The sequence below is a fragment of the Gymnodraco acuticeps genome, unplaced genomic scaffold (genome assembly GCF_902827175.1).
Source record: "Gymnodraco acuticeps unplaced genomic scaffold, fGymAcu1.1, whole genome shotgun sequence".
NCBI classification, from domain to species: Eukaryota; Metazoa; Chordata; class Actinopteri; order Perciformes; family Bathydraconidae; genus Gymnodraco; species Gymnodraco acuticeps.
Genome location: NW_022990981.1, coordinates 3,452,119 through 3,467,861, shown reverse-complemented (window position 1 = coordinate 3,467,861; position 15,743 = coordinate 3,452,119). Strand labels below are relative to the sequence as shown.

Sequence of the window (15,743 nt, the reverse complement as noted above, 5' to 3'; positions counted from 1 at the left end):
ACACGCACAAATTAATTAATCATCTAATGTGATGCCAAAAGGCACGAGCAGTTAATCAGTCAATCACAAGCAACCGCGAATTGTACAACAGAAAGGCTTGGCTACCTTACTGTCACGCACACATGGAGAATACGGCCAGGGCCTGCAAGGCAGAGTTAGCATCGAAGCGTAACTGGAGGAAGGCTACAGGATGGGTAAAGGATATGTCTTACAAAATAATTTACGACACGAACATTCAACATTATTATTCATATTAGCACCTGCCAATCATTTGAGTAACACCCGATGGCGAAATTAAACAAGAATACATGCAGCGTTCTGTCGAGCAGCGCATTTGTACTAAAGCTAAAGTGATGTTTTTCACGTTTTAACATTTTAACTTTATAACGTGAAAAATATATTGTTATCACATGATAAACATCTTGTTATAACAATACACTTTTCATGTAATATTGTGATCCTGATCAGGGTTTCTTTCTGGCTAGGCAGCAACAGGCTTCCGTACATTTGTATGTGCAACATGTTGCAAAATGTAAAACTTGGTTTGTGTTTGATTAAACTTGGTAGGGCTCCCGAGTTTAACATGTTGTGTCAAAATGCTTGAAAAGTGTGCGTTTAAATGCTAAAATGATACAATTGTTTTTTAGTCCTATAAAACATAAATCGTCATTGAAGGCCTAACCATAAAACCCCTGGCCCGCCAATGATGGGCATAGTGTAAAAACAAATAGAACAACTTTGCAGCACATGCAAACACATAGATGGAAAGTGAAAGACTTACAAGGTAGTGATTGACAGGCTAAGGGAGTGTTGTGAAACAAAGTGCTTACAAGATTAAGGTAATAGATTCAGTTCCAAGAGAACAAACTGTTGCTTAAACTTTACCTGTAGGATAGAAGTGTCTGTTAAATGAGAAGATGGAAATTGAGTGAATGCAATCTAATTCAACTAGGCCAATCTAATTCTTTTTACACCATTATGATGAAATAAACATTTGGAAAGACACTTACGGAAAAGAACGATTTTCATGGCCATTTTATTGAAGGCCCTTTTGCCGTTTACTCCGTTCCAATTGATCCTGCGTGTCACGGTGCAGTAATCATTCTTGCCAGAATATTCCACACAACCCTCTTAGTGTCCACCCCTCCAACAGAGGAGAGCGAAGTCGCCTAGGTGGAGAATGGAAACTGAACTGAATATACATGTCAACATTACTGCAACAAACTCAAAGACAAACAAGGCTAACATTTTGTATTGAGCATATGAAAACATGTCCCATAAAAATACTTACAAGATTTGTCTTCATTCTTTCGTTTAGAGGGTTTAGAGGGCCACTCTTCGAAACGCTCCAATTCCCCATCGCTGTCGAGGGGGAATTGGAACTCTTCGGGCATCTCGTAGGTTGGGGCATGCAGGCCTGATCCTACTTTCGCCATCAAAATGTCTAAAGCTCCTGCTAACTGGTTGACCTGCTGCTTACTATTTTCTAGCAGCAACAGGCCATGCAGCTCTGCAGCTGAAATAATGTGGAAAAATAAAGATATTGGATAGGGCAAGACCATATAATGCTTAGTCAGTTAATAGAATTTTGATATCACTCCTAAATTAAAAACTTAGCCTAACCATTCAAAATATACTATTATAGGGGAAATGTGTGTGGGTTGGATTCGCAGAGTAACTCAAGATACAATACTATCACGATTTGTCTTACCTGTGCAGGGAATCGGGCCACTATCATCCCCAACCCTAAATGTGGGCCTGAAGACATGCTCATTTCTGGGTGTTGTGGGCCCCATTAATTGTGTGAAATGACCCCTGCCTCCTTGGTCCCGACCGTCGCTGGCTATTTGGCAAAAGGCAAATCAATAGTGATTAGCAGATTATAAATAAATAAGAAAAGAAATTGGCAACACAAACATATCAACTTAAAGACTGTAATACTTATAAGACTGGTTTAAGAAATATACAGTATTTATATGTTTTTGTATTTGACATCATTTGTCTAGCATTGAATTAAAGGATTTATAGGTTCAACAAAAAAAATATTCTTACAGTATAGCTTTGCATACAGTGGGGAAAATAAGTATTCAACGCATCAACATTTTTGTCAGTAAACGTATTTCCAATATGGCTATTCACAGAAAATGTTGACCAGACTTTGGTATTAACTCAAGAAATCCTGAGTAAATACCAATGTCTTGTCAAAATTTCCTATGAATAACCGCATTGGATCTATGTTTACTGAATCAAAATTATGCATTAAATACTTTTTTTCCCCACTGGTCGACATACTTCATGATGCCATTGATTTTGGTAGTGTGTGGGCCTAAAATTGAGAATTATGTATTAGAATAGTTCCATGTACACTTCAGGATATGTATTTGCACTAAAAACTCACCATTTAATGTGGACAATTCAGGGTAACTGAAATCTGGACTCATAAATGGTGGATGTCTTTCAGGTGGAGTAACTGTGAAAATGCCATTGCCTAATAGATGGTGGACAGCAACGGAAAGCGTGAAAAAGAGAGGCAGTGTTGGCAATCGGCAGTAACAGGACTTGCAGTGGCACAGCACAAAGTAATCAACACATATAAGTGTATAAGATAAATACATCAACAGCAATAACATACAGTTGAATCGCCATCTCTCTTAAACTCTTTCAATAAAAATCAGGAAGGGGTATTTATTGCAGGACTGTTGTAATAGACTGCATTAGCTTTCCCTAGATGTACCTAATAAACTGGCATATAAGTGTGTGTGTGGGTGCATACACACACACACATCTTTATATATATTTTATACATACATTTATGAACCTGTTACATTAGGCTGAAACTTCTTACCAGTTAATGTCTCACCCACAGACCCCAGACGCCTTGTGTTCCAGCTGATGTCGTTTAGGTGGTGTTGGTCATGAGAATTGGCAGCTAATGGAACATATAGAAACATATCAACATATAGAAACGAAACGTGAGTGTGTGTGTGGAGCCATGAGCGGCCACCATTAAAGGAGCCATGAAAGGTAAACTTACAGATGCAGGGTTGTTGTGGTGGTGGTCGTTGGTGGTCCTGAGAATTGGCAGCTAATGGAACATATAGAAACATATCAACATATAAACGAAACGTGAGTGTGTGTGCAATAAAACTAATAAAAAAAGTTCCACCAATAGTGGACTCATCATAGTTAGACTTACTGAAGCACGGTGGTGGGATGAAGGGTAACGTCGCCGCATTTTGCGGAATAACACCCCTCGTTTTTTGGGCCACCGGCTCAGAGTCAGTGTCTGATTCGTAGGTTGGGTATCTAGTCAAAACACATGTAATATTTGAGTGACAAGAAACAATAGTTCTATTATAACCAATAACTGTAACTATTGTGTGCATACTTTTTTTCCCTCCGTTTTCGTTTTCGGGGCTGGTCCTCCGCTTCAGACTGGAGGCCAGCAGTGCCATTATTCAAATACTCCTTTAATTTTTTACCCAATTTTTTACCTTTCTCGATTACCCAACCCCCACATGCACAAGCACACCCTCCAAATGTTCAGTCTTTTATTCATATAGCACATTACAAGGACACACATGACAGCGAATCTTAAAGCTGAAGTAAATCGATGACTCCATGACACAGAAAAGGCGGCTTCACAGGGCAGGACAGATTTAACTTTGGTGAACGAGCAACACACGAATCAAGAAGCGCTATAAGTGGCTTAACATTTCATTTCATTTATCATAATTAATTAAATACATTTTAAGCAAGATTTACTAACGTAATGTTGTGAATCATTCAGGCTAACTTATGCCCAACAAGATCAGTAAAAAGCAAATACTTGAAATATAAAATATACAAATTGAAACGTAAGATTTAATACGCATGTGGGGATGGAAACATAGTCGCATAAGTCATTTATATCGACGTCTAAGTTTACTACAAGTTAAACTTATTTTTGTGTGTTACCAAGTTTAATGCCGAATTGAGTCTTCAGCAAACCACTCTCCTGCCATCTGAGCCCGCCTTTAAAAGCACAATGCCTCCACTCACATTAACGTCACTATTCGAATAAAAGTTCAATATTAAAGTTATACGTTAATCCTGCTTTTTACTTGACATACTGTTCCACTGTTAAATTAATATGAACTCTTCAAGGCTGTAACTTGCTATCCTATCCACTGGCTAACGCTAACGTTAGCTTATCTAAACTATGATCAACTAACAGAGTTTTGACAAAAAACTTCAGCATTTTGAGTCACTTGCGTATCAATCGACGCATACATACACATATAATACATATATATACCAACCACAAATAGAAAATTAGAACAAAAATGTTGGCTATACTTACTTGAGTTGATCATTATTGAGTGAATTTGCCGCCTGCGAACGTTGGCTGTGAAAGCTCAGAGTAGGCTACTTGGATTATGGATAGTGGGCATTAGCGTAATGAAAACATATTAATCTATCGTTTAATATTTAATTCAATCGTACAATGCCACATTACTGTAGGAGACTATTTTTGTGTTAAGTTTTTAGTTTTCAATGTTATATTTTATTTTATTTTAATGTTTCAATTCAATAATCAAAGAAATATATGAAGACGTTACACCCCCATATTATTTTTGATTTGTTCCATTCCAATGATTTCTGGCGCTTGCGGCTCAAATACGTATTACGGATCTGGGCCAAATCTGTAAACCAGCAAAAATACTGCACTGCTTGCAAATGGAATGTTTAGGCTGAAAGCTCTATGTGGTTGGATCTGGCCCACAGTCAAAAAACGTGTGTGAGCTACAAACGGATCTAAAGGCTTTCGTGCGGATCCGGCCCAAAGGTAATTGCTATCTGGGTCTGGAACAAGCTAAACTAGTTATTATAAATATATGTATTCTTCATTGTCGGGTCACTGTGAGCTGCATGAGATACTGACAGGCTGTCGAGAGAGAGAGAGAGAGAGAGAGAGAGAGAGAGAGAGAGAGCTTCCGCTAATTTCTCCCGTGTTATTATCCAAAGTGAATGTAAACTTGAATAATGTAAATCATTTGAATGTAATAATTAAGTTGATTGTTGTTTGTGGAAGCTCCAGTGAATGAGCCCCATTAACTGAGTTTTAAACATCACTTTAAATGGAAGATTTAAAGTGATGTTTAAATCTTCCATTTAGGCCCCGCCCACTCGATCGGTTCGGCGATCGGTATCGGCCGATACTGATTCCAGCGATCGGCGATCGGCCCCGAAATTGGCGATCGGAGCATCCCTAATTACTATATGCCTTACATTCATAATTTCAGTGGGGGGGAGGGGGAGCGGCTCTGTGGAAGAGCAAAGTGGCGAGTGAGCTGTCATCTTCCCTTTACAAGCTTCAAAAATGCCTGTAGCTAATGAGATTAAATATAACAATACAAAATAACTAAATATAGCCTACACAGCTAGATCAGATGGCGTTCTTTTTAGATGCGACTTTAGAGTAGAGGGGAATTATTGAAACGGGATTTGTACAGTGTTCCGTGCCGTGTACGTGTGTGTTTGTATATTTTTGCGTTTGTGTGTGTTGTGTTTGTTTCCCGGAGAAAACACTCACGAGAAACACCGGCTGTTCTATTTCGTATATGGCTTCGCCCTCTAAGGCTATCGCTCTTGGGTTATCCCCCTGCGCCCCCGCGCAGCACTGAAACACTTGTAGTCCACGCCCACCCGCTGGGTGGGCCCCACCCTCGGGCCTCCTTCCGGTATAAATAGGAAGGGGGCCTGGCAATCTGCTCCCTCTTTTCTTCAGCAACCAGCACAGTACTGAAGCACAGCAATTGAGAATCATCATGAGCAACAACTGCGTCCGTGATTGTCCCTCATGTGGCTCTGGGTTCATAATGAATTATGACCAGCAGAGATAAAAGCAGAATGCGAATCCTGCCTGGAGTCGGAGCACGTGTACGCAGCTCTATACCAGCAGGTAGCATGCACACACTGCGCCCGTCTCCCCTCGGGCGACAGGAAGCGGAGAGCGGACGCTCTTGCTGCTGCGGCCGAGGAGGACGATTGGCCTGTCCAGGCTTACGAGCCGCGGACGGGGCCTAGTGTCCCTGGGGCCGAGTGCTGGGCAGGAGTCTGAAGAAAAGCAACTCCTGCCCCGCCTCCCTCCACGGTTCACCGTTCGGTTCTCCCCTCCCTCCTCTCCCCCGGACGGGGGAGACAGAGTCGGAGCAGGGGTGCCAGCTTGGCGGCCCGAACATGCTTTCCCCCTCTCCGTCACCACAGCGCGGCGGCGAATAACATTGCGCTGCTCTCCAACTCGGTGGTGACACTGGTAGAGCGGTCCACCACCGAGGCAGAGGAAATCAGCAAGGCGGCCAGCACGGCGCTCATTCTGTGCGCGTCCGTTGCTGTCTCCCAGGCGAGGATTTCCGCGTGGGTGACACAGATCCAGCGCCACCTCTGGCGGAAGCAGGCGTCTGTTACGGAGATGGCCAGAAAAGTGCTACTGGACGCTCCAATCAGCAATCGGAACAGGCGGACGGCATTCGCCAGCATGTACAGCTGGCTCCAGCCTGCTGAGCGCCCACAGCGGCACTCGCAGCAGCTGCGGCGTCCACGCCGGCCACAGGAGGCCGCAAGCGGGAGACGCCCACAGCAACCGCCCACAGCAACCGCCTCAACATCAGACTCGCCCTTCGGCGGCTGCAGGGGCTCCGTCCCACGTCTCCGCTCCCACACCACCCCAGAGACAGGGTCTCCCGGCGACGAGTCAAAGGGGAGTGAGGCTCCCCCGCTCCTGGTCTGCTCCGCGAGAGCCTCCGAGGAAGCAGAGCCGGTAATTAAGCCAGCTGCCACTAATCTGTTGATTAAGTAGACAGCAGGGCTCCCTGCAGAAGCCTGCTGGTTTTAACCTATCGGTTAATAACCTGCAGAGCTCGCGGCATTCCTCTGTCCGAGATACGCCTCCTACACACGGTCATAATAACCCATGAGCGTCGTTATAACGCCTCATGTGGAGAGCACTGCGCACACCTCCACTCATCCCCTGAGCGAGTACACGCCTCATGATGACAGCCGGAGTGAAACGCAGCGTGTGGAGGCTTCCTCGCAGCCCTTTCGCCTCACGGGCAGCGGCGGCGAGGGCAATGGCGTGGCTCGTCACCATGACGACCATTACAGGCTGAGTGCCCCCAGCGGCAGCGCCACGGCGTCAGCGCTCGCTGCAGAAGCCTGCTGGTTTTAACCTATTGGTTAATTAACTGCAGAGCTCGCTAATTAAGCCGGCTGCCACTAATCTGTTGATTAAGTAGACAGCAGGGCTCGCGGCAGAAGCCTGCCGGTTTTAACCTTGGTTAATAACCTGCAGAGCTCGTTGCATTCCTCTGTCCGAGATACGCCTCCTACACACGGTCATAATAAACCCATGAGCGCCGTTATAACGCCTCGTGTGGACAGCACTGCACACACCTCCATCCATCCCCTGAGCGTGTACGCGCCTCATGATGAGAGCCGGAGTGAGATCCAGCGTGTGGAGGCCCCCGCGCAGCCTTTTCGGTCCAAGCACACCTTGGGTTGCCTCACGGGCAGCGCAGGAATGCATACTTCCACGTACCCATCATCCCGAAACACAGGAAATAGCGTTTGGATATTTCCTGGCTTCTCGCATTTTTTGTGTATAGAAGGCTGGAGCCACTACACAGAGGAGGGATGAGAGTGTGTTTTCCTCTGGACGACCTGCTATTTGCTGGCTCGCTCCAGGGAGGAAGTCGCTTTACAGACGTTACATTCGTATCGCATCTGTCAAAGCCTGGGTTTCATAATGAATTGGAAGAAAAGCTGTCCTCTTCCCTCTCAGACAATCGTTTATCTGATAGTGGAATTAAACTCAGCCAGCAGCAGAGCGCGGCTCTCGCGGCAGTGAGTGGAGAAACTGACAGCTCTCCTCTGGCATGTCACAAACCCGCACAGCCCTCTCCGTGACGCAGCTGCCCGGCGTTGGCGTCAGCTGGTCACGTGGGGATCCCCCTGGGTCTCCCCCATAGGTGGAGTCTCCAGAGGTGGGTCATTCGCCTGCTGTTTTTAACCTATTGGTTTATAAACTGCAGAGCTCGCGGCATTCCTCTTTCCCAGATATGCCTCCTACACACGGTCATAATAAATCCACGAGCACCGTTATAACGCCTCGTGTGGACAGCATACACAGTACACACCTCTCATCCCCTGGGCGTGTACGCGCCTCATGATGAGAGACGGAGTGAAATGCAGAGTGTGGAAACTCCCTCGCAGCCCTTTTGCCTCATGGGCATGCGGCGGCGATGGCATGGCACGTCACCATGATGACCATTACGTCACATCACAGAGAAGCCTCTCCCCCCAGCAGTTCCATGGGATACAAGAAACACTCCTGTCATCCCAGGAACAGTGTCTTGCGCGGTTTTTACCCCCGCTATTTTTCTAAATCTCGGAAAAGAACGGGGGAGTCGCCCCGTTACTGTACAATCAAACATGTGTTGATTTGCACAGACAACAGGCCACGGCTATGGAAGCAGCCTACCTCAATCGCCAGGGAGGAGTACGATCTGCGCAGCTTCTGAACGCAGCCAGGCGGCTGCTGTTCTGGGCGCGCACACACGTTGCTCTCCATCAGAGCAATGTATATTCCCGGCGAAATTAACTGAGGGGCTCGCAGAACGCAGCAGCCGTTGTACGCGAGGAGTACGGAGACTCAGACCTGTGTCACGCACACTGGCGCCTCAGTGGGATTTGGCTTTGGTGTTACGCGCACTAAAGCAAAGCCCCATTTGAACCTGAGCAGGTTCCCTTTAAACTGTATTCAGCCAAAGTAGTACTGCTTTTGGCTCTATCAAAGAAAAGGGTGAGTGATTTGTCTGCTCTCTCTGGCTCTGTCATGTCTCCGGATCCAAGGCGATGGCAGGTTCAGCTGTTTTACGCCCTTACCCGGCTTCATGCCTAAGGTCATCACAACTCTTTTAGGTCAAGAGTGATCACCCTGGCTGGCTTATTCCCCCCTCCTCACAGGTCGGAGGAAGAAGACACGTCTCATCTCCTCTGTCCTGTGCGTGCGCTGTCTTGCTATGTAGCGCGCACGGCGGCCTGGCGCCGTTCTCAGCGCCTGTTTGTGCACTATAGAGAGCGCTCGATCGGGCAACCTCTGTCTGCACAACGGCTGTCACACTGGCTGTGTGAAGCTGTGTCACAGGCATATGTCTCCTCTGGGGTGGAGCCCCCAGAGAATATCAAGGCGCACTCCACCAGAGGAATTTCCTCCTCCACGGCGTTGCACGGAGGAATGTCAGTGGAAGATATTTGCACTGCTGCATCTTGGTCTTCCCCTGTTCATTTATTCATGTTTATTTGAGGGATGTCTCCCATTACTCTCTGATGCACCCTGTACTGGGTGTCCTGTCGGAGTGAGTGACGTCAGGGATCCAGCTGTGCGCCTCTCTCCTGCCTCTCGGCACGCGGAGAGCGGCCCCGTTATCCCTCTTATAGGAGGGAGGTTCCTTTTTCCTCTGACACACTTTGTACGGAGTGCCTGGTCAGAGTGAGTGACGTCAGGGATCCAGCTGGGCGCTCTCCTACCTGTCTGATATGCAGAGAGCTGCTGTTCCCCCTCTATGATCGCAGGACAAGGTGGGACCTTCGTCTCTACTTTTTCACAGCGGCCGGTATGTATTATTCCCAGCCTTCACCCCGTCGGGAAGACAGGCATGTTTTGCTATGTTCCAGGGACGGTGATGCACCATTACGCATGGCACAACAGGCAGGGGGTGTTATTGAGCAGGTGTGTCTGTGCTTCTAGTGCCGGGCGGACCCAATGGGGCGCAGACTACATAATTCTTCGCCCTTAACCCAATAGCGATAGCCTTAGAGGGCGAAGCCATATACGAAATAGAACTGAGGTTACCTACTGTAACCCCAGCTTCTATGAGTAAATGGCGCAGCCCTCTGTGCTGGGCCCCACTGGCTCTACGAATAGCTGAAGAAAAGTTATTTTGTATGGGAGCAGATTGCCGGGCCCCCTTCCTATTTATACCGGAAGGAGGCCCGAGGGTGGGGCCCACCTAGCGGGTGGGCGTGGACTACAAGTGTTTCAGTGCTGCGCGGGGGCGCAGGGGGATAACCCAATAGCGATAGCCTTAGAGGGCTTCGCCAACACTCATAGAAGCTGGGGTTACAGTAGGTAACCTCAGTTATTATGCCTGCAGTGACGTAAAGTTACTCCGTTCTCTGCTTGTAATTATGCCGTTACAAGCTTCTAAGTTGTATTTATCATCTGAATTTTCCCGAAACAAGTTTAATATTCTGAAAGCCAAGACTTTGTTTAATTGAAATCAGATATAAAAAAAACTGTAACGGACCCTGCCGTGTTATCTATGATTACTATACGCCTTACATTCATAATTTCAGCGGGAGGGAGGGGGAGCGGCGCTGTGGAAGAGCAGAGTGGCGAGTGAGAGGCGAGCTGTTATCTTCCCTTTACAAGCTTCAAAAATGCCTGTAGCTAATGAGATTGAATATAACAATAAAAAATAACAAAATATACACAGCTAGATCAGATCGCGTTTTAGATGTGACTTTAGAATAGAGGGGAATTATTGAAACGGGATTTGTACACGGCAGCCGCCGCTGCGAAAATGTGGGGCAGGGCTGAAAAGTGGGGGGGGCAATGGCCCCCTGGCCCCCCCGCTTCCGGTGCCCTTGCTGCAGGCTTTCATAGTGTGGCTGATGAGCAGGTTGCAGGTGTGGTGGATTGGAGATTGCTCCCAGCCGTGTAGAGCAGACCAGCAGGCAGGTGGGGGGAGAGAGAGACACACACAGTAGAAACAAACACATACAAACACTCACAGGGGTTTAAGGGACAGGCAGTGATAGTCGGTCCGTTCTTCTATATGTCTGTCTTTGGTTTTCTAAGTGTTATTCGATCCATATGGCAATAGAGATATGTGCATAAACAACAAAAACACTTGGGGTATAATGTTCGAACAATGTTATCACCAAACATTTTAAGAATGTTTTTAGAGAACGTTATCCTACCTTTCAGAAGTACATTCTACAGTAGGAACCAAAATAAAACTTCTCGATGAAACCATTCCTAGAACAATGAATGGTAACATTCTCAAAATGTTTTAAGAACTCAGACATGCCTACGCAAACATGCAATATCATGAATTACGTGCTTGTTTTATTTTTTAAAAGGAACATGTGGTGACATCAGATTTTTTTTAAACATCCTTTTCAAACAAATGCAACAAGTTTGTTTTTTTAAAAGCGCACTACAAATAAATCTGACGTTGACCATGAACGTGTTAATATTTCGCATCATAGGAACGTTTTATAAAAAAAGAATAACCTCCTGAAAACATTATCCAAATGTTGCTTTCAAAATGTTCTTCTTTGGTTATCATGTAACATTGAGGGAATGTTTTATAAAGAACATCTTTAATTAGTTACCCAACAACGTCCAAAACACATCCTTAGAATGTTGGATGCAAAACGTTCCACCTTTGTTAACATATCACATTAAAGGAACATTTTATTGAACACTTTGTCATCTCAGGCCTCAATAACAACCTGAAAACATTTTCAGAATGTTGCTTGGAGAATGTTCTTCATTTGTTATCATGTAATATTGAGGGAACGTTTTATAAAGAACATCTTTAATTAGTTACCCAACAACATCCAAAACACATCCTTAGAATGTTGGAGGTAAATCGTTCCACCTTTGTTAACATATCACATTAAAGGAACATGTTATAAAATACTTTGTCATCTCAGGCCTCAATAACAACCTGAAAACATTTTCAGAATGTTGCTTGGAGAATGTTCTTCATTTGTTATCATGTAACATTGAGGGAACGTTTTATAAAGAACATCTTTAATGTGTTACCCCAACAATGTCCAAAACACATCATTTGAATGTTGGATGCAAAACGTTCCACCTTTGTTAACATATCACATTAAAGGAACATTTTATTGAACACTTTGTCATCTCAGGCCTCAATAACATCTTGAAAACATTTGCAGAATGTTGCTTGGAGAATGTTCTTCATTTGTTGTCATGTAACATTAAAGGAACATTTTATAAAAACCCTTTCTGTCATCTCAGGCCTCAATAACATCCTGAAATCTTTTTCAGAATGTTGCATTGAAAATGTTCTTCATTTGTTATCATGTAACATTGAGGGAACGTTTTATAAAGAACATCTTTAATTAGTTACCCAACAACGTCCAAAACACATCCTTAGAATGTTGCAAGGAAAACGTTCCACCTTTGTTAACATATCACATTAAAGGAACGTTTTATTAAAAAACTTTCTGTCATCTCAGGCCTCAATAACATCCTCAAAACATCCTCTGAATGTTGCAGTTCAAACGTTATGTCTTAGTTAACCTTAAACCTTATAGGAACATTATTTGAAAAAATAAACATCCTAAAAAGGTTCTTTGAACATCAGATTAATACATCAGTATGTGTTATATTTAAATGCAATATGCTACTCTCGATTTTTAAATAACATTCAACCTCTCCCTCCTGTGGTGACAGATATGCCTCTATATAGCTGGATTTCAAGATACCCTTCTGGGCTGAAAATGCATCACCTGGTGGTCTGGCCCTCTGAGCTTCCTCATTGTTGTGGTTGATACTAGGCTGTCAGTGGCATTTGATTCATGTTTGGAAATCCTGTTCCTCTTGACATCCCTGAGACCCCCTGCCTCTGTTGTAGTCATGGAAACCTCCCCTGGGGTAACTGCATGGAGGGCTGTTATTTGGTGCACTGTTCTGTGGACACTCTCTGGACCAATGTGTCAGCTGACCACATTTGTAGCAGCCTTCATCTCTTCATTGTATTGATCGTTGCTCTCCTCTCCATTGTCCCTTTTGTTGCTGCTGTATGGGAGTGTATACCTGTGCCTGCGGCTGTACTTGGGTAGGAGGATATGCAGGTGTTTGCTGTTGCTGAAATTGTATAGGATCACATTCTAGAGCAGGGGTAGGCAAGTAAGTTTGGCCGTGGGCCAATTTTTTGCTGAGCCGCAAGATGGCGGGCCAGAACATAATCAAAGCCTAATTCAAGGAATTGATTTTGGTAAGAGGGCGCAGCGCCCCTGTTACCCGGTTCAGAAAAAACTCTGATATCGCTGATAAGCCTCCCCATCAACACTCTGATGCGCAGTCAGATCCGCTGATTGGTTCACTGATGATATAGGCGCCCAATCCAGAGCCTCTGCCTAGACCCGCCCAGGCTCGTCCTCTCTAGCCCCATTTCAGCCCCAAAGCCAGGGCTATTATCTGTATTTTAACAGACTTATCTTTTAAATTGAGGTGTATTTATTGTTCTCTTCAAAGTTTATTTTTATCTGAAATTGTAGGGAGGATGGTCCTCCCTTTCCTCAATGGACGAGCCTCCACTGAGTAAAGTAGAGTTATTAACTAGGTAGCAGTGTTATTTAACATACTTTTATTCTGATAAGTATTGTCAAGTTCTCTGGGTTTTTCGCATTTATTTGAGTGTTTGCCCACATTTGAGAGGCTTGAGGGACAACTGGAATCCTTTTTCCTTTTCTTTATTTCAACTTTTCAAAGACACATTAGGATTCTTTCAGGTTGAAAACCTTTAAAAAATACCAAAGGACAAAATAAATCAATTACAGCAGTTTTGCTTTGCAATTTCATATATTATAACCTAAATTAATCAGTAACCAAGTATTTTACTCAAACTCAATGTATTTAATAGTTAAATAAGTACTTTAATTGACCTGGTTCCCCCCAACCATACATTTGCCATATATGACCCGCTCTATCGAAATCAGTCGAAAGTTGCAACGGCTCATTTCAAAATAAACGTGGATTTGCGTAAAAAAATAGTTTTTCGGGGATCGGGTGTTTTGTTTAATTTTAAATAAACAAAGTCTTGGTTTTCAGAATATGACATTTTTATTTCCAAAATCACAAGATAAATACATGTTTGAAGCTTGAAAAGGGAAGATGACAGCTCTCCCTCGCCACTCTGCTCTTCCACAGCGCCGCTTCCCCTCCCTCCGCTGACATTATGAATGAATGTAAGCGGATATGTCGGGACAGAATTTATTTTACAGGACAAATTTGAAACTTACCGGTCATGTTTCAATAATAATAATAATAAGAATTGTGTAGCAGAGTTTCCGTTAGCAGGTAATCACCGGACTAGGACCGGATATGCTGATGTTTAAAACTCAGTTAATGGGGCTCATTTTTATATTGCTTCAGTTTATAATCGTTACAGATCAACAAATTCAGATTCATTTTTCAATAAATGATTCCACAAACAACAAACAACATAATTATTACATTCAAACAAACTCCTTTTAGTAGATGAAGTACATTATTCAAAAGTTTACATTAACTTTGAATAATAACACGGGAGAAACGGATGCTCTCTTTTCCCCTCTCCCTCCTGACAGCCCGTCAGTTTCTCATGCAGCTCGCTAAACAGTGGGCGGGGCTTCAGGTGATCATGCAGAGCTGCGTGTCTCCATCAGACTCAGCAGCTGATCTGATCTCTCTCTCGGTCCGGTTACACTTCACTCGCGTTTATGTCCATATCGATCAGATCCAGCTCTCCTGATCGGCCTTTATAGAGAGCACCGATCAAACTATTAAGAGTGAATATCGGCCGACAATGACCGGCGGCCGATAATGACCGGCGGCCGATCGATCGGTGGCTAACGGAAACCCTGATGTGTCGGTCCTATGTTGTAAACAAAAAAAAACAAAAAAAATCAAAATAATATTTTATTTTTGATTCTCAAAATTACGGGCCAAATATTATTGCTGGCGGGCCAACAATGGCCCGCGGGCCGCCTGTTGCCGACCCATGTTCTAGAGCTTGTGGTGGGTATTGCATTAGTAGTTGCGGACAATCTCTGGACCAATGACCCATTTGGCTGCAATAGTAACATCCCTCAAACCGGAATCCATATTCGTCCCGTACCGTCACGGTTCGGACGTCACGGTTCGGCACATGCAGTCACACGACAAATACGCCTTATTTTTAAGAGTAGGTAAAAGGTCTGTCATTCAGGACAGTATCCATTACACTATTTATAATCCAGGGGGCGGTATTGCGCCTAAAAGCTGTTTGCCAGCCGCCCTTAAACAACAAATGAAACAAGAAGAAAACACAACAAAACGAACAAAATACAAGAAGAAGAAAAGTTAGTATGGCGATTTCAGATAACACTGTGAAGTCAACTTGGAAAATCCTCACAGGAGATCAAGGGGTTAAAAAGTCGGGCTGATTGACAGAGTGGCAGCTGTCTGAAATCATTCTCTAATTGCTAATCAGCGTCGCTGCACCTTTAAAAGCAACGCATCTGAAAGAAGGGCAGTAATCAAAGCTGGAAAGGGACAAACTAAAGAGCGTGCGTCCAGCAGCAGCAACGAACCAACAGAATAAACGTCGAAGAAGCAGCACTGGTGCAGCCATAAAAAGCTGGAGAAGCGGCCAGTGAGAGACGAACTTTGTGTTTAGTCAAGTCATACAATTTGCCGTTCATGGTGCACGTTAGAACGTGCGTTCTAGTTCAGTGTCGTTTGTTTGATGTCCTCAAGCTAAAGCAACATGATTGTTGATTTAAAAACGAGTGTGATTTGTTTATTGAGATATGTAGATTGGTAAAAACGGTTTGCATGCTGCTAAGAATTCAGTCTATTATATTTGCATTTTTAATGAGACTGCATAAGTTAAAAACTGTTTAAAAACATAATTCAT

The 15,743-nt window shown here is 44.2% G+C and overlaps 1 protein-coding gene across 1 annotated transcript; it reads right to left on the bottom strand.

Annotated features, from left to right (window-relative positions):
• Positions 1-1,014: 1,014 nt before the first annotated feature.
• LOC117559015 lies at positions 1,015-6,522 on the bottom strand. The gene is made up of 8 exons (XM_034235610.1): positions 6,271-6,522; positions 3,389-3,435; positions 3,197-3,306; positions 3,035-3,085; positions 2,846-2,929; positions 2,399-2,488; positions 1,712-1,843; positions 1,015-1,169 (listed from the first exon to the last, which is right to left on the bottom strand). The coding sequence occupies exons 1-8, from the start codon at positions 6,520-6,522 to the stop codon at positions 1,132-1,134; spliced, it is 804 nt and encodes a 267-aa protein (XP_034091501.1). The 3' UTR covers positions 1,015-1,131.
• Positions 6,523-15,743: the final 9,221 nt, after the last annotated feature.

Excerpts from the sequence above, each read along its gene's own strand:
- LOC117559015 (XM_034235610.1), bottom strand. The coding sequence starts at position 6,522 with ATGCTGGCGAATGCCGTCCGCCTGTTCCGATTGCTGATTGGAGCGTCC. Across the intron at positions 2,930-3,034 it reads ACCACAACAACCCTGCATCT|CTGCCAATTCTCATGACCAA; the intron begins GTAAGTTTACCT and ends ATGTTCCATTAG. Across the intron at positions 2,489-2,845 it reads TGTGGGTGAGACATTAACTG|GCAATGGCATTTTCACAGTT; the intron begins GTAAGAAGTTTC and ends ACCATCTATTAG.